Source organism: Rattus rattus, chromosome 5 (assembly GCF_011064425.1).
Source record: "Rattus rattus isolate New Zealand chromosome 5, Rrattus_CSIRO_v1, whole genome shotgun sequence".
Taxonomy (NCBI): domain Eukaryota; kingdom Metazoa; phylum Chordata; class Mammalia; order Rodentia; family Muridae; genus Rattus; species Rattus rattus.
The window spans coordinates 133,024,068-133,047,607 of NC_046158.1; the positions used below are offsets into that span (position 1 = coordinate 133,024,068).

The following is a 23,540-nucleotide window of genomic DNA, read 5'->3' on the forward strand; positions in this document are numbered from 1 at the left end:
AAGCAGAGACAGACTGGAACCTAGGTTGGTTGGAGCAATTACAATGGCATACAGCAGCTGGCGTCTCAGATCCTAGCTCCTTCCTCTCCTGAGTGCTGGCATCTGAGCCTTCTAGACTACCTGGTACATGGGACCAAATTGGAGCCTGAGTTTGATGAGGGGTCTGGGATAGGGCTCAGGAGATCGAGTCATAGGAGTCTGTCTTGAGCCAAGGACACAGAGCCCACGGTGAGAAAGTTGATGTGAGCTGCTCTCTCATGCCCTTGTTTCTTCCCTTCCTATCCGTTCTGGCCTCCTCCCACAGGCAACAATGAATGGAGGTAGCAGACTACTCAGTGATGAGGAGGGTGTCAGTGGATGCGAGGACTGTATCAGCATCAGTGGGACCTGCAGTGACCGGTCTTCAGACACCAAGACTCTTCCCTTGACCCAAGTCTTGGAGGCACTCGGCACAGTGGAGAGCAGAGGTATGTGGGCCAGTGAGGAGCTGGGGTGGCATTATGTTCTGATACAACAGGTACAGATGCACACCTTGGCTGGGGCAAGAGCTTCTCCCTGGCTAAGAAGGATACATGGAGATTCTGAGCACCCTCAGAAACTCTCTGTGCCTCCTTAGAGAGAAATCAGTCTGCTCTCACCAGACATGGGCAAGGCCAAAGCTTTGTCTTGTGTCTGCCCACAGCTTCCTGCTTCTTTCTCCTACTTGAGACTCTGAGGAAGAGCACCCAAGGTGTCCGTTTCCTTATTTTGCCATTCCTAGTAGAGCATGGCTGGACCATTGGTCTTTTTGCTGTGCTGACCCTGGCGTTATCATGGGTGAGAGGTGCTTCCTATTGCCACTTCCTCTTGGCACCTCCTAGAACACTTGGGATTCAACCCCCCACTGTTTGAAGCCCCGTGTGTTGTCCACTCCTGTTGTGAGATGGTGCCAATTAGAACTTCGTGTAAGGGCAAAAGGAGCCGGTTTCCATGTTCACCCAGTAGCCTCTAGGCTACATAGAAATAATGTGGCCACTGTCAGAAACCAGTGTGTTCATTTAAACGAGATTGTTATCATGGGATTGGGCAGTGGCTTTCTTGAAGGAATTGGATGCCACTCCTTATTAGGACCCCAAATGTTACTCCCCAGCTTTTAGGGAGGAAGGCATGAGCCTGGCCCTGTGCCCAGTTGCTTTATGAGTGCATAGAAGATACAGAGACACTGCATGGTCCCTGTTGATGACTGGTTTGGGGGAGACGCTAGAGAAGGCCTGTCAACAAGCTGCCTTTGAATGTGTACTCTGAGTCTTGTCCTCCACAGGCTGCAGAACAGGCTCACCACCATCCAAGAGAAAAGTCTCCAGCCTGATTAGTTACATTCAGGTACTGTCTCCTCCTTTTCTGGGGCTCTGAGCATTTCTTTTAGCTTTTATCCTGTGAATATCCTGAGACTCAAGAAATTTGTAATTTCGAAGTTAAGTAAAAATCTTCACTTCTTTATTTTACCAATCTGGAAAGGTTTGCATTATTGGGTCCCTTTTATGTGTTTCTGAAATCAGTTATTCATTTATGTGATCAATATTGTGGTGGTTTGAGTGTGCCTAGCCCAGGGAGTGGCACTATTTGGAGGTGTGGCCTTGTTATAGTAGGTGTGCCCCTGTAGGCTTTGGCTTAAAACCCACATCCTAGCTGCCTGGAAGCCAGTCTTCTCATGTTTGCCTTTGGAACAAGATGGTGAACTCTCAGTCCCCTTATGCCATGCCTGCCTGGTGCTGCTATGCTTCCGTCTTGATAATAATGGACTAAACCTCTGAACTGTAAGCCAGCCCCAGTTACATGTTATCCTTAAGAGTTGTATTGGTCATGGTGTCTGTCCACAGTGGTTAAACTTTAAGTCAGAAGTTGGTACTAGGAGTGGGGTTTTTCTGTGATAGACCTGACCAAGCTTTTGTTTGAAAGAACATGGATTTGGGGGCTTTGAATTTAGAAAGCAGTGGAATGCTTTAAGTGGGGCTTACTGAGATATCCTAGTAGGAATACGGAAGACTGTGTTGCTAATGGTGATTTGAACTGTGCAGACCTGGCCCAAGATGTTTCAGAGGAAAAGAATTTCAGCATGTGGCCTAGAGACTGTTTTTTTCGTGGCATTTTGGTGAAGAACATGGCTATTTTTTGCCTTTGTCTGAAGAGTCTACCTGAGGCTAAGGTAAAGAGACTTATTTTACTTTCATGGACCATGGAAGTCTCAAAAAAGCCCAGGGGAGACTTTGTTCTCTGGTTTAGACTTATAAAGAGTGTTTCAATCAAAAGGACCTGAGAAAGGAAAAATATAGAATGTATGGTTCAGGTAATAAAGGGGCACCAGGAAATGAAATGGAGCTGAATCCTGTGTTCAAGGAGATAGCAAATTAAGGGAGTGGTGACTTTGGGGCAGGATCCCACCCAGCTAAGCTTATTGTTTATGATTTTGCAGTTGAATAGGGAAGAGCTATATATCACCATTATTATTACTTGATTATTATTTTCATATAGACTTTTAATTTGAAGTGAACTACAATCCAGAAATGGAGAGCATACTTGGGATCCAGATTGTGAGACTGGAAAACACAGGATTTCGATCCAGATCTTGAGGAACAGTGGCCATAGAAAGCGTAGGCCAGGCATAGTGGTACACATCTTTAATCCCAGGAAACAAAGGTAAACAGATCTCTGAGTTCAAGGCCAAGCTACAGAGCAAGTTTCAGGACAGCCAAGCTTAGGCAGTGAGGGAGTTGGAAAACAGAAAGCTGGTGATAATGTGATAGAAACAAGAGCCATGTTCTGGCACCAGCAAGCAAAAGAACTCGGCAACTTGGCCATGTGGCTCTGGCTTTAGAGTCAAGAATAGAAGGGACTACTGGGACAATTGATGCTGGTCAGCTGGAGCTAAGAATTTAGCAGTGATTAAGAAGAGACTAGCATCACTGAGGTGTCATCTTCTGAGAACTGTTTTCGGAGAGCACAAAGAAGCCGTGTTCCAAAGATAGCTAAGGTTGTACCTCATGCTGTGGCTGGATGTGGTAATGTGTAAGAGTCACCCAGGTGGTACTGGTTTTGAACGTATGAAGGGGTCATGAAGAGCAGTTGAGGCTTGGCACTGTGAGAGGCCATGGAAGGCCACTGGTGAAGATGCAGTCTCAGTTGCAGTTGACAGGCCTGAAGGGATCATGCAAAGAAGGTGAGGCTTGGCACAATGAAGAGAGCTGTTGGTGAAGCCTAGTTTTAGTTGAAGACCCTAGTGTATGGGCAATGCCAGTACCATGGGATGATCACCAAAACCAGCAGCAGCAGTGGAGTGGAGTCAACCAGAGCATAGAGTGCTACAGAGGGCAGAGCTGGAGGTGACTCAAGCCCCTTGGAGGGGCCCAGAAAATCATGTGTGAGTCCCAGACACTGGAACAAGAAGCTGTGAGGCTGAAGTTGACTTGGAGACCTCAAGATGTTAAGACCCAGAGCTGTGGGATACCTCCTGAGGAAAACTGCTAACAGGGAGTGAAATCAGCCCAGGAGAAAGAAGTTTGTTGCTGTCAACAAAGATGAAAAAGAAGTTGGAGATCTGAAGACCACTTTGTCATCAAACTTGGAGAAGATGCAGAGTTTAGAATTTGCCCAGCTGGTTTCCTGTCTTGCTTTGAGGTTTACAGTTAAGCGATTGGATGAATCTCAGAAGAGTACTCGAACTTTGAACTTTTAACATTACCGAGACTGCCGTAGACTATGGGGACTTTCGAAGATGGACTAAATTTATTTTGCATTATGCTATGTTTAGGTATGGCTCCCATAGACTCATGTGTTTAAACAAACCATGGAGTGGAATGTAACATTTGTATATGTGTAGCCTCTTTCAGTGTTTCTAGCTTGGTTCCTGTAGGTTTGGGGCCACTGCAGTTTGCCCTAATATCCCTGTGGGGAGACTGACTGGCTCTGGGATGAGGGACTTGACTCTAGGGTGGAGACATTCTGGAGAACTGGTCCTCTCTGCTCTTTATCTCCTCTCAGCCATGGACTGTGTTTCCCATGGTGGAAGAGGGTCCTGTAAAGTCTTATTATAGCAAAATGAGGTGGGAAGCATTGTAGGGACCTTAGTGTGACATCCTTGTGCATTTCAGTGCCGTTCACCTTTCTGAGCTGCACTGCTCGTGTGACTGTTACATTGGAAAGCTGTGTCCTTTTCTGCAGGACCTCACGGGAGATGGAGATGGGGATAGTGAGGTTGGGGACAGCAGTGGCTCTGACACTCCAGTGATGCCCGAACTCTTCTGGGAGACCAGGACACCTTCTCAAGCCCCAGCAGTCAGTCCCCTCTTGCTGTGCCAAGGCCCTTCCCACCTCTCACAAACCTGCATAGAACGTGAGACTAAGGTAATTCAGCAAGTCTTTCTCCCCCCACGCCTGTGTTTAAATCTATACTTAAACCTTTACAATTCGCTCTACTCTTACTCACACACTGTGTGTATGCCACATGAGTGCCCATGTTCTTGGTTGCCCAGAAGACAGCATGGGGGTCCTGGAGATGGAGTTATAGGTAGGTTTAAGCAACCTTAGGAGTGTGCCTAGAACAGAACTCAAGTCTTCTGGAAGAGCAGTAAGGACTTTGAACTGTTGAACCATTACTCCAACCCCTAAATCTTTTGGCTAATTACCTCCAGCTTGTTTCATTAAAAACAGCAAGTAAATATGGCTACAGGATAAGGTCTGCCTCCCCTTCCTGAGTGTTAGATGGATCCCTAAGCCTGTGGCTTTACCCTTGGCCTGTCCTTGTTGGAGCTATGTTGAGGAGGTAAGAATTCCCATGGCCCAGTTCTGGCTTACCTTGGAGCTGTGCTGAAAGCCACTGATGGTCACCACCCTTGCCTCTTGTGCCTTTTCCTGCTGTCTTGAGGCAACCCCAGCAGATCCAGCACTTTCTCGTGTTTCCAGATGGACATGAGCCAGTTAACCAGGGACCCTGCCCTCCCTGAGCTCAACTTCAGAGCCTCTAGAGGGCCAAACATGTCATGCCCAAGAACCTTATTCTGTTCCTGCTTTGGGGTCAATGACTACCAGCTCTTGTTATTATAAAACAAAAGGGTCCTGGTTTGTTTCTTCAGTCTTGTTTAGGTGGGCCCTAACGGAGGGGGGCTGTTCGTATGCACCCCCACCTGGGTTTTGCTGGGACTCAACCCTGTTCTTCTTTCTACAGGCTTCCAGTTGGCCAGCAACCACTTCAGCCAGCTCACCCTGGCCGTCCCCTGCCAGCCCTTACCCCATCATTGACCTCACAGATGAAGATGTGATACCCCAGAGCATCAGCACCTCATCCAGTGACTTGAGCCTTGACGGCCTTCAGGAGGACATGGATACCACACAGGTGGATGCAGAGAGCAGAGACGGGGACAGCCCTGAGTATCAGGTACCACTGAGATGGGATGTCCATACATGTGTATGCCGTGTACTTGCCATATGCCCTCAGAGGCCAAAAAAGGGTGTTAGAGCCCCTGGAACTGGAATTAGAGACAGTTATGAGTAACCTTGTGGATACTGGGAATCGAACCTGGGTCTTCTGGAAGAACAGCCTGTTCTCTGAAGTAATAAACAATCTCTCCAGAGCCCTTCACCTTATTTTTGAGACATCTCTTACTGGCTCAGAGCTCACCAGTTGAGCTCCATTGGTTGGCCAGGAGGGTCCAGGGATCCTTCAGTCTGAACCTTCCCAGTGTTGGGATTCCAGGCACATGCCAACACACAGCTTTTGGCGTGGCTGCTGGGAATCTGTGTGGCAAACACTTCACTAATGGAGCCATTGTCTCAACCCCATGGACACCATTCTCTGACTGTTGTTTTCCTTCCCTCTCCCTCCCTCCCTCCCTTCCTTCCTTCCTTCCTTCCTTCCTTCCTTCCTTCCTTCCTTCCTTCCTTCCTTCCTTCCTAAAACTCGATCTGTAACCCAGGCTGGCCTTGAACCTACAGAGATCCTCCTCTCAAGTGCTGGGATTCAAGGCGTGTGCCACCTCACCCTCTGAATGTTGCTTTCTTATCCGTACATATTCTGTTCATATGCAGACATGCATCCTGGCTTTTGCCACTTAAGCACTGGGGTGGGTTCACTTTCAAGCATCCATCCCACATCCAGGGGTCGGGCGCATCACTGAGTTAACTGATTGAGCTTGTATGTGTGCACTGTGGCATGCATGGTGCCTTCCTACAGGTGGGTAGCTCCCGTGGAAGTCTTTTTTCTATCTGTCACTTCGGACTCCTTTGACCTGTTGATTTGTGATTTTGTTTGCTTTAGTTTTGTTTTAAGACAAGATCTCACTATATAACTCTTCCTAGCTGACCTAAGTAAACCAGATTATCCTTGAATTCACAGAGGTCCACCAGCCTCTGCCTCCTGAGTGCTGGGATTCAAAGATGGTCCCACATGTCCAGTTTTTTTTTTAAGATTTTATTTATTTTATGTATGTGAGTACACTGTTGCTGTCTTCAGACACACCAGAAGAGGGCATCAGATCACTCTATAGATGGTTGTGAGCCACCATGTGGTTGCTGGGAATTGAACTCAGGACCTCTGGAAAAGCAGACAGTGCTCTTAACCCCTTAGCCATCTCTTCAGCCATTGTTGTTTGTTTTTAATGAAGTAGTGTGGGAGTTAATTAGCAAAGGATCAGTGTAGATCTAAGCAGACACTTGTGGAATGGAGACTTAAATCAAGAACCTTTTCTACTGCAGAATGGGTACAGACTTCTTGAAAAGTCCTTCTAGCTGTGCTTCAGTAATTTTAATAGAATGTTATTAATTATTTGAGAATTTCATGCATTCATGCAATGTTTTTCTTAATCATATTCACCCTCTACTCCTCTTTCTTCCGCATCATCTGACCCTCACCAGCTCCCAACTTTGTTTTTTTTTTCTTTAATAATTTACTTTTTTTTGGGGATTTAGCTCAGTGGTAGGCTTTAAAGCATAAGGCTCTGGGTTCGGTCCCCAGCTCTGGAAAAAAAAAAAAAAAAAGAAAAAAAAAAAAAAAGAAAGAAAAAATTTAAATCCAACTTGTGCTGCCCTATACTCCTGGGTGTGGGGCCATCACTAGAGTGGTGGTTGACCTACTAGACCATATTATTTTTTTAAAAAAGATTTATTTTATGTATATAAGTATACATAAATATCTTCAGACACACCAGGAGAGAACATTGGATTCCATTACAGATGGTTGTGAGCCACCATGTGGTTTCTGGGAATTGAACTGAGGACCTCTGGAAGAGCAGTCAGTGCTCTTAACCACTGAGCCATCTCTCCAGCCCTTAAGTTTTCTAAGAGTAAGGAAAATAGGTTATCAAGTCTGCGAGGAGAACCTTCCTGCAGTTATGCGTTGTGGCCAGCAGAGGGAGGAAAAGGATGTGTCTTGGCCTATGCCGGCCACTGAAGCATCACACATGGGCACAAAGACTTGTGGGCCATGGGAGAGGGAATGCTTGTCACTGATCCAGAGACATAACATACTTGTTTCCAGACAGGGTCAGATGGCCGTAAGACACAGTAGGAGGGGGATGGGTCCTAGGAGGGGATTTCAATTTGCTATTTCTGGTCCTGACCAAAGACCAAGACGAATCTGGAGCCTTCCTAGTACCCACTAGGTCATGTTGGCTAGAGCACTTCCTTGTCTCCATGGTAGCCACACCACAGACTTAGAGCATAAGATAGATAGGGCTGTTGAAAGCAAGAATTGCAGCCTGGGACGTCCCATCTATCCTACGGTTGTGAGAAGCAGCCTGAAGCACCTTCTTTATCTTCCCCTTCACTAGGAATCTCACCCCACAATTCATTTCTGCCTTGTCTGGGGACTTGGAGCAGGCAACCCGGCAATCACGACCAAGACTCGCTTGTTGTGAGTAGTAAACACTCACCCTGTGCCAGGCATGCTCTCAGAACCTATGCGTGCTGGGGACTCACACTTAGGAAGGCCAAAGAACCTATAGAAAGTACATCAAAGCCAATTACAGGACTGAGACTCATGTCTGTACCGGTGACACTGATGTTCATACATGTACGCACACATATGCCATGTGAACACTTTTCTTTTTTTTTTTTAAAGATTTATTTATTTATTATATATGAGTGCACTGTAGCTGTCTTCAGACACCCCAGAAGTGGGCATCAGATCTCATTACAGATGGTTGTGAGCCACCATGTGGTTGCTGGGATTTGAACTCAGGACCTCTGGAAGAGCAGTCAGTGCTCTTAACCACTGAGCACTGGCTCCAGCCATGCTCCAGCCCCACATAGACTGTTTCTTATGGTACCCATTCTGAGCTTCATTCTTTCTCACGTTTGGACTGCAACGTGTCCTTGTTTTGGGCTCCAGGATATGTGCTATGTACTGTTACCCGCTGAGTTCCCTCTCCCCCTGCTGTTGGTACTGGCATTTGTGAGCCAGCCCAGGACTAGGCTCTGGATGAATATGGCTCACCTCCAGATATTGGTAGATGTCTGGATATCTGGTCGATATTGGTGATGTCTTTCTCATCTAGGTCTTGGCTGACAAACTGTTGACCTGGGGGCAGCTCAGCCAGTCCTTTAACCTGGCAACCTTCTATAACCTGGTTCCTCACAGGAAGGTTGTATACCACACTCTGGAGGTAATGCGAGTGTAGGAATGAAGTCTTGACGTTAAGAGCCGGAAGAGGGGCTGGAGGCATGGCTCAGCAGTTAAGAGCACTGACTGCTCTTCCAGAGGTCCTGAGTTCAAATCCCAGCAACCACATGGTGGTTCACAACCATCTGTAATGAGATCTGATGCCCTCTTCTGGTGTGTCTGAAGATAACTACAGTGTACTCGAATACATGAAATAAATATTCTAAAAAAGAGTTCCTAAATGTTAGCTCATGCCTTTGTGTTGCCAAGATTGGCTGGGTGAGTCAAGGGTACCATGAAGGTGGTGGGTGCCTCCATGAAGGCCTGCTTGGGAAAGGGATTCCAGGTGTGCCAAGGTCACTAGTGAGTTTCTGGTCCTGCCAGATAGACTGGGAATAATGACTGTGGGCTTGTGATGTGTTTCACGGGAGAGTGATCCCGGGAGAGCTGTGCTTTCAGTTTCGAGCGGGTGCGTTTAGTCAGTGTGTAGCAAGCAAGAGTACAGATAGCAAGCAGCAGAGAGTCGCAGCAGGTAGACAGACAAACATCCACACATCCGGTGCTTATAATACCCAGCTGAAACAACTGGAGAAGGCCAACTGGGTGAACAAGCCGGAGAGATGTCACGAAATCACCGAAGACAAATGACTTGGGAAGGCCTGCTGACAGCATCAGGAAGCTGGACTTCTTGATGAAACCATTACGGAAAATCTCGTGTGTACAGATGAGCTTCTGTCCTTCCCTCCCGCCGGCAGCCATCTCTACCCCGTGGGATAAACAAGAGTACCCTCTGTTGAAAACAGTTTGACTTCTGACTCTTCTCAAGGGGCTGTTTTTAACGCCATCAGCTGTTTTCTCTTCTCCTTTCCTCCTGGCAGTGTTAGGGGAGCAGTCTGCCCAGGACAGGGAGGCTTGGAAGACACTTGAAAGAAGTATTCTTGAGTCTTGAAGCCAGCTTTCAGTGAGCCCAAGCAGCAAGTGTCACATATGTCCCTGGGGCAGCAGCCATACTGCAGAATACGCTACCCAGAGGCCGTGAACTCTCTTTCTTGAAGCAGGGTCCTTCGAGGCCTAGAAAAGAAGCTGAGGCCAGTTGTCTTCTCCCTTAGTCTGTGGATGGTTTATCTCCTCTGAGCCGTTAGGCTCCCCATGACTCCCCTCCAACCCCTATCAACCTGTCCCACTTGGCCAAGTGCCTAATTAGACATCGCCCTTAAAATAAAGAATGCTTAACTCCATTTGCATCTTCTTAGAGAAGGCTCAAGGAGAAGTCTGCTGTCTGAGACAAGCGACAGGAGGGTGAGGTAAAACTGCTGGAGGCTCCTATGTTTTAAGTAATAAAGCTGAGTTGAAACCGTCCTTTGGGGGAGAGCTGACCACTGTGTGTTTCTACAGGGAAGAGGTCATATCTCTGGTGCCTGCCCCTATGGTCCATTGTTTCCTTAACCAGCTCCCTCAAAAGCAGACCCCTGTCACACTAACACAGCCCAGGACAGCTGTCTAGCTCTGAAAGACACCACTGTTTAGGGAATGCAGTCCCCAGCAGGGGGAATCCCTGGGTTCACCCTGGCACATACCTCATTCTCCTGCTCCCATTCATGGACAGAGTTTGTCTTTATTTGTGTCTTGGCAGAAAGCCACGGTGCGAGCTGGCAAGACCTTCCCCAGCCGCCCTGGAGACTCACTGGAGGACCAGCTGAAGCCCATGCTGGAGTGGGCCCACGGGGGCTTCAAGCCCACTGGGATCGAGGACCTCAAACCCAACAACAAGCAACCAGGTGGGAATAAACCCAGGAATTATGGTGTTCCCTTACTGTCTTAGAGTGTTCTATTTTCTTTGCTCTGCCTTGCGATTTCTTGATATCTACAGTGCTCACTGGAGAAGCAAGTCTCCTAAGTTGAGCTGAATCACTTATCCACCTCTGTGACCCCCAGGCTAAACTTGGGTGCACATCCAGCCTCCTATAATCTTTGGATTCCTGTTTTCCTTCTTATTTCTTAATATTAATGGCATACATAAGCACTGGCAAAAGTCACTTTGTCATCAAACATTCCATATGTTTTTGCTTTTTTTTTTCTTTTTCTTTTTTTTCGGAGCTGGGGACCGAACCCAGGGCCTTGCGCTTGCTAGGCACGTGCTCTACCACTGAGCTAAATTCCCAACCCCATGTTTTTGCTTTTTAAGACAACAGCTTCACTGTGTATGCCTGTCTGGCTGCGTGCTGGAATTCTGAGCACGTCTCAGCACATCGGGCTTCCTCATGACTTTTGATGGGTATCTAGTTTTCTTTCCCAGTGTGTGTGTATGGGGAAGAGTCAGATTCAACCATGTCCACTATGATTCAATAGGTCCAATAAAAATATAAATTAACATTATTGATGGGGAGCCAAAAAATCTGACTAGTAGTTTCATCGTAGAGGATCAGGTGAAATTAATGTTAATCATAAATTTTGACCTAATATGTTTAAAATGTAGCATTTTCACATTTAGTCTATATATATATTGAGTTAGTTCCCTTGTCTCTTAGTTCTGTCCTAAACATTATGCCATTAGGTAAAAGTTAAACAGAAATTGATTAATTTCTGTTGATTAATTAATTAATTGATTGATTAATATTTATTATCTCACTTCATAAATTGACTAAATAGATTCCAGGGTTCAGGCCTGTCCAGATTAACCAAATCAGTAGCATCACTTGACAGTTTGGACCTGACCCTCAGTGTGAAATCCTGCCTCTCCTGGCATTTCAAATGCTTTGTAGCTCAATGCTCCTGTTTGTCATTGGCAGACAGCAGTGTATGTCATAGTATTGGCTTCTGCTCTGGGCTCCCCACCTGGGTTCTCTATGCCCATCACGCTTTCCTGCTATGGAAACAGTTAGATCCCAGGCAACACATGGTCTTGTCCTGGGCCTGCCTTGTCTCAGACCCTCAGTCAATCTGCCTGCTTCCCTTGCAGAGAACAAAAGTCGAAGACGCACAACCATTGACTTTGCCGCTTCTGAGTACTCCACTCCTCCTAAGCGCCTCAAGACAAGAAGCTACAGTGGGAAGGACCGAGGGGAAGACGAGGAGAGCCGAGGTGATTTGGGGGAGATGCTGAAAGGTCTGGGGATGCATGGTGCAGAAGTGGGAGCAGCAGGTCCTCAGGACCATGGCACTGTGGGATACAGGGTGAGAGGCTGAAGTCAGGAGAGACGTCCCCACCTCATCTCACACCTGTCCCTCTTTCCTCAACAGAACAGATGGCTTCTGATGTCACTAACAACAAGGGCAATCTGGAAGGTACTGTTGTCTCCCATCCCTCCTGGGGCTGCCCCAGGCCTGCCTCACCCTGGCCTTGCCCTTCTGCATGGGTTTAATCCAGAGGACTGGGTCTTGACCTTGGTCAGCACCATTCCTGCTCCTTCTGTATTAGTTGCTCCTATTTTTTTGTTTTGTTTTGTTTTGTTTTTAACTTTTTTGAGATCAAGGGGTATGATTTGCTTTCATTTTTAACTGAATCTGATGAGGTCGCTTACCAGGGTGACTGGAGTCGGGCAAGAATGGAAGCTGTGGTACTTTGCTCAGTACCTGGAAACTCAGATCAATGCTACCTTGAACTTTCCATGTAAGAAGCACAGCTAGCTTTTAGGTTAAATGGAGTCATGGGGTCCTCCTGGAGCTGATTCCCATCTCCTTTCCCCATGTGGGTACTGCACTGGAACTCAGAAATCTGCCATGAACAGACCTAATGGGGTGGACTCTTCATCTGCACTCTTGGCCCACTGTCCCTTAATCTTCAGATATTTATCAAACGGTTACTCATTCTTGGGTCAGAAAACAGACCTGGACCCAGGGCACCTTGGGAAAGCTGCAGTTTAGAGCGGTACTGATAATTTAGAAACTTTCAATGCACAGTCATCCATGTACCCCAAGAGTGACCCACCATTTGTCCCTTCCCTGCAGGGGACAGTGTTGGTCATGCAATGGTTTTGTCCTCTCGAGGAGTGAATCAGGTTAGAGCCTCTAAGCTGGTTTCTTTACTGGAGTCGTAACTGAATGCTGTGTTTACTGGGCTCGGTTGCAGCGACTTCTGCACCTATCACCAGGCCAATGAGAACCACTACTAGGGCTCCAATGTCTGAAACGTAATGGTTATTAAAGATGGAGGGCCTGACTCAAAGCGCTCTTCAGACTCTTTCTGCTTGGCCAGCCCTTCGCCTTCCCTGTCTTGTCAGTTTGAACTGGTCTTTCCCAGAAGTGAAGTGAGGACAGCACTTACAACATCACTGGGTCTATAGCAACCACCCTGAACCGCCCAGTCGCTTCTGAGAGGCTTCTAAAAGCCGTCATCACAGGACATAGCACAGAGTTCTCAGGGCACGGCTGGCAAGAGCAAATGCTCAGAACTGTCAGGCTTGGGCAGCTGACGTTAGGTTCTCGGTTTCCATAAACTCTGACATCTGTCTTCTTTCAGACCATTGTTTGTCCTGCGGTAGGAAGAACCCTGTGTCCTTCCACCCGCTCTTTGAGGGTGGGCTCTGTCAGAGTTGCCGGGTAAGTCTTCTCCACCTTCCTCCTCCGGCCACATCCATCCCCATCTGGGTCCCCAGCACACTTCCTGCTCCAGGCACTAGTGAACAGCTTCCCCAGGGCACACTCCCACACACTTCCTGTTTGGGGGACAGGTGCTACCGCAGAGAAGGCCCCCACAAGACACTCAGGTCACATGTACTGTGACTGAGGTGCAGGCCGGGTCACCATCTGGGGCCCCATGCAGCTCACTGCATGGCTGAGATCAGGTCTGCAATGTCACCTGCTTCTCTCTGGACCAGGATCGCTTCCTGGAGCTCTTCTACATGTACGATGAGGACGGCTATCAGTCCTACTGCACTGTGTGCTGTGAGGGCCGTGAGCTGCTTCTGTGCAGTAACACAAGCTGCTGCAGGTGAGTGGCCCTTTATGCGGGATGGACAAGAGGGCCTTGTGTGCCGGGTTGTACCCACAGATCCAGCAGCCTGTAGTCAGCTAAAAACAAACAGGAAATGAGCACACAGTGGGTATCTTGTGGAATCCGGTGTTCACAAGCTTGTGCTGCATTGATGCATGTGCTTGGCTTGCTCAGGTCAGGAGTGCCTGTGAGGTCAGACCTGTGAGCTTCCTGTTGGAAGGGGTCTAGATTTGGAGGATGTTGGATGATCCATTTCCAAGAAGTGGTTTCTTACCCAGAGCTGAAAAACCCTTGGAGGCAGGAGATTGACCAATTAGCAGGGATGGTTGTCCCTAGGAACTTTGGTCTGTGGACAATTGCCTGGTCTTGGTGCCCATTCTCCTGGATACTCAATGCAGGTGCTTCTTGTGGAGTGTCTGAGGTGCTGGTGGGGGACAGGCACAGCGGAGGGATGCCAAGCTGCAGGAACCCCTGAGCTGCTATATGTGCCTCCTGAAGGCCTGCCATGGGGTCCTCGGCGCAGGAAGGACTGGAACATGCGCCTGCAAGACTTCTTCACTACGGATCCTGACCTGGAAGAGTTTGTAAGTCACAGGCTGTGCACTGACCCACTCCTTAGTGTCCCCAGGAATCTGGGATCCTGTGTACACGTAAGAGCAAGAGTTACGCCTTTAATGTGAGAACCTAGGAGGCAGGAGCAGGCCTGTCTCTGAGTTCAAGGATAGCCTGGTCTACATAGTGAGTTCTTGGCCAGTCAAGGCTACATAGTGAGATATTGTCTAAAATGGTGAGATAACTGTCTAAAAACAAAACACCAAGCAGAAGCTATAGTAATAGGCGTAATAAGAAAGATTGAAATCACAGCACAGAAAGCTGAGTCACGAGCTTGGTGTCCAGTTGACGGGCAGCTGGGTTAAGCAGTGAGGTTGGGTCCATCTGGGAGTGGGCAGCACCGTCCCATCTGCTAGACCATTTCAACCTCATAAACCCCATTCCTGTCAGGCTCAGAGCCCTTGCTAGTCAACACCTCTAGCAGACAATTCTCCCTTCCAGTACCTTCTGATGAGGGAGCAAGAAGGAAACAGAGCTGCCTGGGGCCAGCTGCTCCCACACTGTGTGTAGGAGTTTATCTTCTGTTCTTAGAGGCCTTGGCAGTTACCAGTCAAGCACCTTATCTGTGTCTGTGTGTCTGTAGGAGGCAGCTGTGCCTCCTGTGTGAGGACGGAATGGCCAGCCTGTGCCAAACACGTGCTCCCTAGAATCAGAGTTTTTGGACTCTGGAGGATGGATGGACACTCTGAGGTATCTCTTTTCTTTCCTTATCCAGCAGGAGCCGCCCAAGTTGTACCCAGCGATTCCTGCAGCCAAAAGGAGGCCCATTAGGGTCCTGTCCCTGTTTGATGGAATTGCAACAGGTGAGTTTGCTGCTCTGTTGGGACAATGAAGGAAGCATCTAGGCAGCTCGAGGTGTCTCCTATGTGACAATTGAGAACATTGGTAGCAGAGATGTCAGATGTGCTGCCCTCCACGGCCTCTGCCTTCTCACACCTCCTGGGCTTGTGTGGGTGAGTGTGTGTGTGGGTGTGTGTGTGTGTGTGTGTGTGTGTGTGTGTGTGACTGAGCCTGTGCTTGTCCCACAGACACCTGTGGAGATCAGAGACAACGTCTGTGCTGTGTGGGTCGCCCATGTATCAGGCCTGGTGTCAAGTTCCTTTTCCTGCCACTTTCCCTCCTGGCCCCACATGCATCTTGTTTTCCTTCTGTGCAAGCATCTGAGAGCTCCTGGCGGACAGACAGATGCTGGGATAATCAGGCAGTGCTCTTCCGTCTCCTCTGTTTTCTCCAACTTGTGTACCTGCAGGACTCGGTCAGCACGCACTGCACTCAGGTCTTCTGTGGTTCATGGCGCTCTTCCTCCCTCTTTCAAAAGGTCACACTTTGTACCTCTTGCTTCTTAACTTTTATTCTTTTTAAAAAAAAAAGATTTATTTATTTATTCTACATAAGTATACTGTTGCTGTCTTCAGACACATCAGAAGAAGGCATTGGTTGCCCATTACACATGGCTGTAAGCCACCATGTGGTTGCTGGGATTTGAACTCAGGACCTCTGGAAGAGCAGTCAGTGCTCTTAACCACTGAGCCATCTCTCCAGCCCCTAACTTTTATTCTTACACTTTTCCCTCTACATGCATAAATACATTTATGGTCAATTAGGCAACATCTACTTTCCTCACTCCTGGTTCCTTTCGACTTTGTGAGATTTCCCATTCCTGGAATGAGACAGTCAGAGTGACCCATTTCCTGAGGTCCCCTGGAGTTGACACAGATCCCCTAGGGATAACAGTGATGGAGTGAGGGTCTTCATTGTGCTGCAGGAGGACACCGTGGAGTGGATGGCTCCACACTTGGCCTCTCGTCCTCACATTTCTCTTCGATACTTCACAGGGTACTTGGTGCTCAAGGACTTGGGTATTAAAGTGGAGAAGTACGTTGCCTCCGAAGTCTGTGCAGACTCCATTGCTGTAGGAACCATTAAGCATGAAGGACAAATCAAATACGTGGATGACATCCAGAACATTGCAAAGGAACATGTGAGGGTGGCCTTTATCTTGGGGTTCATCTCTTGCTTATTCTTCTATTCCCTGGACCTCGGTGTCATGCCGTGCCATCTCTTTCCCTCAGGCCCAGAGTTGTGGGTAGAAGGGAACCAGAGACATTTCAGAAACAGTAGCAAAATAGGAATAATTCAGGACTAATTTCTTTCAGTGGAATGGGACCGTCCAGGTTTTATGGGCTGTAACTGGAGTTGCTGACTAAGAAAATTTCTAGAATTGAGTTTTCTTAGCCACTTCGATAAGAATCTAAGCTTTCTTTATTTTACATTAAAAACCAAACTTTCATTATTAGTAGTTAGTATTAGTATTATAGTGTGTGTGCATGCACATGTGTGCACACACATAGATGTGGCTGCCAGTGGAGCCACATTTGTGGAGATGGGAAGATAAGTTGTGGATTCGGTTTGCTCCTTCCACCTTTACATGGGCTATGGGGATCACACTCAGGTAGCCACCTTGTCTACCTCAGAATCAAGGCTTCCATTCTCTCCCTCCTCAGGCTTATCCCAGGCTTTTGTGTTTTTCCCTCAGATTGACGAGTGGGGCCCGTTCGACCTGGTGATTGGTGGAAGCCCATGCAATGATCTTTCCTGTGTGAATCCCATCAGGAAAGGCCTGTTTGGTGAGCAGCCATTTGCTTTGGTTCACACAAATCTTACCACATCTGCATGCTAGTCCAGGTGTGGTGGCCAGAGAAGAAGCTGTCTGCTTCTGTCCATTCTTTTGTAGCACCTCAGTCCTTATGTGATACCTGTGCTATTTGCAAATCCTCAGCCCTCAGGAAGGTGTCAGTGAACAGTGCTCTGCTCCTCACCCTGTTCTTGTCTGGTCATTCGAGAGCCTAAGGGGGTTGGAATGTGTTGGCTTTACTGATTGGGGGATAGTGGGATTCTCTGTTCTCAGGGAATGTGTAGGCTTGTATTGACGCTTTCCATCAAACCCTGTTCTCTGATGTTCTTTTGTGGACGTAGAGGGCACTGGCCGGCTCTTCTTTGAGTTTTACCGATTGCTAAATTACTCACGCCCTGAGGAGGAGGATGACCGTCCATTCTTTTGGATGTTTGAGAATGTGGTAGCCATGGAAGTTGGTGACAAGAGGGACATTTCACGATTCCTGGAGGTGAGTGGCCTGACTGTTAGGATGGCTTGGGTCAAGGAGTCCATGTCGGTACTGAAGTCTACCGAGGGCTGACAGGTGGGAATGGTTCCCTGGCTTGTGGCTAGATCTGAGGGTGACGTATATAGCACACGTTTGAATGCATTGCAGACATTTATCCCTAACGTAACCCTGTCCATGCAAGGCACCAGTGATGACACCAGCCTCTACTTCTACCTCAGACAGTTCCTTGTTTTCTCTTTCTTCTGAAAATGGTGGTTTTAGGAGTCACAGAAAAGTTAATTATCCACCACTTAATATATATCAAACCCTGTTGTAGGTAGATTTTTGGATTTCAGCTTCTTTCTTCCTTTTTAAATAAAATATATTTATTTTTATTTCATATGCCTTGGTGTTTTGCCTGCATGTATGCTGTGTGAAGATGTCGGATCCCCTGGAACTGGAATTATAGACAGTTTTTTTAAAAAATTTATTTATTTTATATATGTGAGTACATTGTCACTCTCTTCAGACACACTAGACGAGGGTAACAGATCCTATTACAGATGGTTGTGAGCCACCATGTGGTTGCTGGGAGTTGAATTCAGGACCTCTGGGAGAGCAGTCAGTGCTCTTAACCACTGAGCCATCTCTCTAGCCCTATAGACAGTTTTGAGCTGTCATGGGGTTGCTGGGAATTGAACCCAAGTCCTCTGGGAGAGCAGCCATTGCTCATTTATGCTCAGCCATCTCTCCAGCCCCTATGTTTGTTTAAGACACTCTTGTGTAGCCCAGACTTGTCTTAATTTCTTGGTCTTTTGGTCTCCACCTCTAAAATGCCAGGATTACGAGTGTGTGCCGCCATAACCTCACTGTACCTTAGTTTTCTGTAGAGCTTTACAACTTCGGCCTCAGAGGTGATAGAACTGGCTATCTTCCAACTGTCATGTGTGCTTGTGGCTGGGTGTCCTGAGCCAAGCATTGCCCACACCGCCTTTCCACAACTAGAGTCTGATTTAGCAGAGTTTGATGTAAAGTACCTCTACCTTTGAGCACATCCCGTCATTGGCATGACTCAGAGTGGGTGGGTCTGATATGACTTGTTACCCAGCATTCACAGGGAGAGATTAGCTGCCTTAGTCATTGTCCTATTGCTGTGAAGACACACATGACTAAAGCAGCTATTATAAGAGAAATCATTTAATTGGGGCTTGCTTACTATTTCAGAGTTTTAGTCCATTATCATCATGGTGGGAGCATGACAACATTCAGGCAGGCATGGTGCTGGAAAAGTAGCTTAGAGTTCTATACCCAGATCCACAGGTATCCACAGGAAGAGAGAGCGAACGAGCCTGGGCCTGGCATGGGCTTTTGAAACCTCAAAGCCCACCCACAGTGACACGCTTCTTCCAACAGACCTCACCTCCTAATCCTTTTAAACAGTTTCACTCCCTAGAACTCATATGTATATGAGTCTATGGGGGCCATTTTTTTTAAAAGATTTATTTATTTACTATATATAAGTGCACTGTAGCTGTCTTCAGACACACCAGAAGAGGGCATCAGATCTCATTAGAGATGGTCGTGAGCCACCATGTGGTTGCTGGGATTTGAACTCAGGACCTCTAGAAGAGCAGACAGTGCTCTTAACCGCTGAGCCATCTCTCCTGCCCTATGGGGGCCATTCTTATCGAGCGATCACATTCTACTCTTTGCCTTCTTCTTCAGGCTTGTAGTCATAGCATAATGCAAAGTGCATTCAGTCTAACTTCAAATTTTCCCATAGTTTTTCACGCCTTCAACATTGTTTAAAAGTCAAAAGTTAGTGAGACTCCTGGCAATATCTTAACTATAAAGTCAAGGTAAAATAAAAAAAAAGGAGATCACACACTTCCAACGTACAATGGCACCAAGTATACATTACCATTCCGAAAGGGAAGAAAGGGAGCGTAGTGAGGAAGTGTTTAAACCGTTGCAAACTGAAAACCAGCAGGGCAAACTCCAAATTGCACATCTCCATGTTTGATATCAAAGCGCTCCTCAGATCTCCGTCTCTTCTTAGTTTCGTTGAGTGCAACACATTTCTCTCTCCTGGGCTGATGTCACACCCGGTCTACAGCCCTCTTGGGCAGCTACGGCTGATATCGTGGGTTCTCCAGTACATCCAGGCTTCATCTTCACAGATTTACATGTGGCCTCTCTGGGCCTTTCTGCAGGGACAGCCCTGACACGCACCTGTCCTAAGTGCCTTTTCTGAGCCACAGAGGAAGAATCCATAACTCCTTCTTTGTATTTCAAGCTCTAAAGCCAGATCCACGTGACTGAAGCTGCCAAGTTCTGCTGCTTTGGGGAGCTGGAACTTGGACCCCCCTTTTTCAGTGACATCCATTAGTGAAAGTTTCCCCCACTGCTGCAACTTTTCTTTGATTCCTTTTCACAAGGTAGAAATGAGGTTGCATGAGGCCTTGCCCGGGGGTCACCGCTCCATTAATTGCATTTAACATTAGGCTTTTCTTTAAACTTTTTATCTCCCTGAGCCCTGGATTTAGCTTCATTACACTTCCTGGTGCTTCTTTTCTCTTCCAACTGTACATATGATATTCCTCTTTATCCTTTTCATTATAGATCTGCATAAGAATGATTACTGGTAACTACACCACTCAGTCATCTTGAAATCCCGCCTGTCAAAGGCCTTCGTCCATTTAGCCTCTGGCAGATTTTTAGGACTCGAGCAGAAAGCAGCCACATTCTTTGTCAACACATCACATGAATGGTCTCTAGACTAGTCATTAATATTCTCCCCTCTGAAACTTCTTGAACTAGGCCCACATTGCTCTCAGCATAACAGCTCACACTCCTACTAGCAGGCCCCACTTGTAAACTTTAGCATTCAGGTGCTTTTCTATACAAAGTTCAAAAGTGCACATTCTGCCAACAAGCAGCACGGTCAGGCCTATCACAGCAATACCCAACTCCTGGTACCAACTTCTGTCTCAGGCACTGTTCTGTTGCTGTAAGCATCTCTGTTCCAGTGGGTAGCTAGGAAGGCCTTGTCACAGAGAGGTCAGACCTGGCTAAATGACACCCGAGTCTTGGTGCCTTCAACAGCTCCCCTTCTCTTCCTACAGTGTAACCCAGTGATGATCGATGCCATCAAGGTTTCTGCTGCTCACAGGGCCCGATACTTCTGGGGCAATCTACCTGGAATGAACAGGTAAGAGCCCCAAGAGGGACGGGTAACAGACAGCAGAGTTATATCTAGGTCTTCTTTGACATTCCAGCCTTCTAGAAAGTCCTGGCTTTGGGTTGCTCTGGATAACTGAAGCACTGGGCAGGACTCCCCAGGCAGCTGCCTTGCTCCAGCTTCAGGGCAGGCATTTCTCAAGGTCCCCAGGAGGTCTGTGAGCACTGTCAAGGTCCCCAGGAGGTCTGTGAGCACTGTCAAGGTCCCCAGGAGGTCTGTGAGCACTGTCAAGGTTCCCAGGAGGACTGTGAGCATTGTCAAGGTCCCCAGGAGGTCTGTGAGCACTGTCAAGGTCCCCAGGAGGACTGTGAGCACTGTCAAGGTCCCCAGGAGGACTGTGAGCACTGTCAAGGTCCCCAGGAAGTCTGTGAGCACTGTCAAGGTCCCCAGGAGGACTGTGAGCACTGTCAAGGTCCCCAGGAAGTGTGAGCACTGTCAAGGTCCCCTGTGAGCACTGTCAGGAGGAGGACTGTGAGCATTGTCAAGGTCCCCAGGAGGTCTGTGAGGCATTGTCAGGTCCCCAGGAGGTCTGTGAGCACTGTCAAGGTTCCCAATGTGAGCATTGTCAAGGTCCCCAGGAAGTCCACTGTCAAGGTCCCCAGGAGGACTTAGCACTCTGTGAATAATGCAAAGCCTCCCTGTTCTTATCTGCTAAGGCTTCCATTGGCAAATGTTAAATGTCAAAGATACTATTCCTTCTGTCCCTGAGATGAGGTGGGCCCTGAACCTGGTGGCCAACCATGGGCATAGCTAAGTAGCACAGTTACTGGCTCCCTCCAGTTTTCTTAGTCAGGAGCATTCCCCAGCCCTCAGGAATTTTTTTATTTTTGAGATTTTAATTTATTTATAACATTCCTCCCTTGAAACCTTCCTTATACTCCTCCCTGCACTCCTTCAGACTCATTAGCCTTTCTTTTTATCAGTTATTTCTGTCCGCATATACATACTTGTGTATACATATATATTCCTAAATTTAATCTGTTGTGTCCATGTAATTTGTGTGACGTTTTCAGGGATGACTGTTTGGCCTTGGACAACCAATTGGCCTGCTCTTCTCTGGGACAGCCACCTCTCCAGCTCCCGGCTCTCCTCAGTTGTCTATAGCTCTTTGTGTAGGGTTGAGGCCTTGTGAGCTTTCCTTCATCCAGATTGGCGTGATCACCGCTGTTGCCCTTGTTCCCCTCACATCTGGATAGTCAGACCCAGTGTTTAGTTCTCAGTTTTAGACGTAAAACAAGTCGTCTGCCCAGGTCTCCTTATCTCTTCCTTTTGCGAATTCAAGAACAGCTTGCTAACCAAGATACAAAATGGGACTGCAGTAGCCATCCCAGATATGCAAATGAATTGAGCTGTGAAACACTTTCAGAAGGTTACAGTAGAAGCATAAACTTTTGGGAATTTGTCAAAGTGTGGAAAGAGGTCAGAGGGTCTTGAAACAGCTCTTAGATAGTGTAAACTTTTTTAATTCAAACTTTTAAATTTTTGTCTCTTGGGTAGTTAAGATTTATTCAGTCAACCGTCTATTTAAAACGTACCATACTCTTGTTTGGGATCACATGGGCTCATTTGTTCAACAATTCAAGCTCTCTTTGCCAAGCCCTGTATTGCTGCCAATTCAAAGGGGGACACAATGATGTCAGTGGCTCTTGTAGAGCAGACATATTCGTGGGAGGGGCGGAGAACACAGTGAATGATTGTATGTTCAAGGTTGGGGAGGTGGCCTTGGAAACTAGGGTGGGGAAAGGAGAGGCCTCATCCGACGGAAATGAAGGAATGGAGCCGTTCCAGGCAGAAGGGAGGGCTCTGAGATACGTGGTGGGTGGGCATCCCTAGACCAGCTTGGAGATCAGTGTTCTTAGGTTAAGATTGGCTTCGAAAGAGAGATGCAAATGTCTCTGGCTGAATAGAGCAGGCCTGTGCATGGTGCCAGCTAGTTATACATGAGCATAGGGCATTCCAAGAGATCAATTGCTTAAATTATTTGAAGTTAATTTGAGGTCTACAGTGTCTAGGAGAAGGAAATATGGGGGCAGATATGGGGGCAGTAGTAAGGTGATGGTTGCAGAAGGAGCTGAGATGGTCGATTATTATGCCGTGTCCCAGAAGGTGCCATCCAGTGAGAAAGGAAATGAAGTTGGTGGCAGTGGCCTTTGTAGTTTGTTGCATGGCAGGGTATCTGAGCGTTTGTTTACACATTTGGTGGCTTCCAGGCTAAGATGATGGGACACTGTGAGTGGGCTCTGCTGGGTGACAGGGTGGATGTATGAAGTGTCAGTTGGACTGAGGCCTGGATCATCCAGTTTGTGCAGGTCTTTTCACTCTATAGCCCTGGCTGGCCTGGGATTCCTTATGTAGGCCAAGCTGGCCTTGAACTCACAAAGATCCCCTTGCCCTCCCTCCTTAGTGCTGGGACAAATGCATTCACCATGCTCGGTGTTTGTATGACTCTTAATCCTTGAGTCTACATAACACTGAGCATTCCATGCCCCTTTCTCCTGACCCTTACTCATTTAGGTCCATGGAGGACTTGGGATAAGGAGCCAGCCGAGATGGCTCAGTGGGGTAAAAGAACTTGCTCTACAAGCCTCATGGCTGAGTTTGATCCCTAGAACTCCTGTAAAGGTGGGAAGAGAGAACTGACTCCTTAACAGAATTGTCCTCTGACCTCCAAACATGTACTGTGGCATGTATGTCCATACACATTAAATATATATATAGCAGTAAATACATTTTAAAAGAAGAATTAGAGTTGGCATTGGAGAAGTAAATACGTTTTAAAAGAAGAATTAGGGCTAGCATTGGGCAGCTGGAAGTTAGGATTAAGGGAGATGCTTGGTGTGAATTCTCAGGCCCCGATGGCATTCATTCATTCTTCATCTTGACTTTGAAGTTCCTAACTGGGGCCATTACGATGTGGATGATCCTACGTACAGATGTCGTATATCTTATCCTGTCACCTTGTTTGTCTCTGCGTTTGCAAAACAGGTTGCCAGAGAGAAAAGGAAAAGTTCGCATGTCCTC

The 23,540-nt window shown here is 47.4% G+C and overlaps 1 protein-coding gene across 1 annotated transcript in view; it reads left to right on the forward strand.

Annotated features, from left to right (window-relative positions):
- The first annotated feature begins 310 nt into the window (after positions 1 to 310).
- Positions 311 to 23,540, forward strand: part of LOC116901044 (DNA (cytosine-5)-methyltransferase 3C-like) — a 29,123-nt gene continuing 5,893 nt past the window's right edge. The window contains 16 exon segments of the mRNA XM_032902625.1: positions 311 to 467; positions 683 to 816; positions 5,201 to 5,410; positions 8,526 to 8,633; positions 10,263 to 10,407; positions 11,589 to 11,711; positions 11,870 to 11,914; positions 13,089 to 13,168; positions 13,447 to 13,559; positions 13,961 to 14,073; positions 14,076 to 14,146; positions 14,893 to 14,977; positions 16,010 to 16,155; positions 16,711 to 16,801; positions 17,151 to 17,299; positions 20,404 to 20,489. Of these exon segments, the coding sequence (XP_032758516.1) occupies positions 311 to 467; positions 683 to 816; positions 5,201 to 5,410; positions 8,526 to 8,633; positions 10,263 to 10,407; positions 11,589 to 11,711; positions 11,870 to 11,914; positions 13,089 to 13,168; positions 13,447 to 13,559; positions 13,961 to 14,073; positions 14,076 to 14,146; positions 14,893 to 14,977; positions 16,010 to 16,155; positions 16,711 to 16,801; positions 17,151 to 17,299; positions 20,404 to 20,489 (1,856 nt within the window).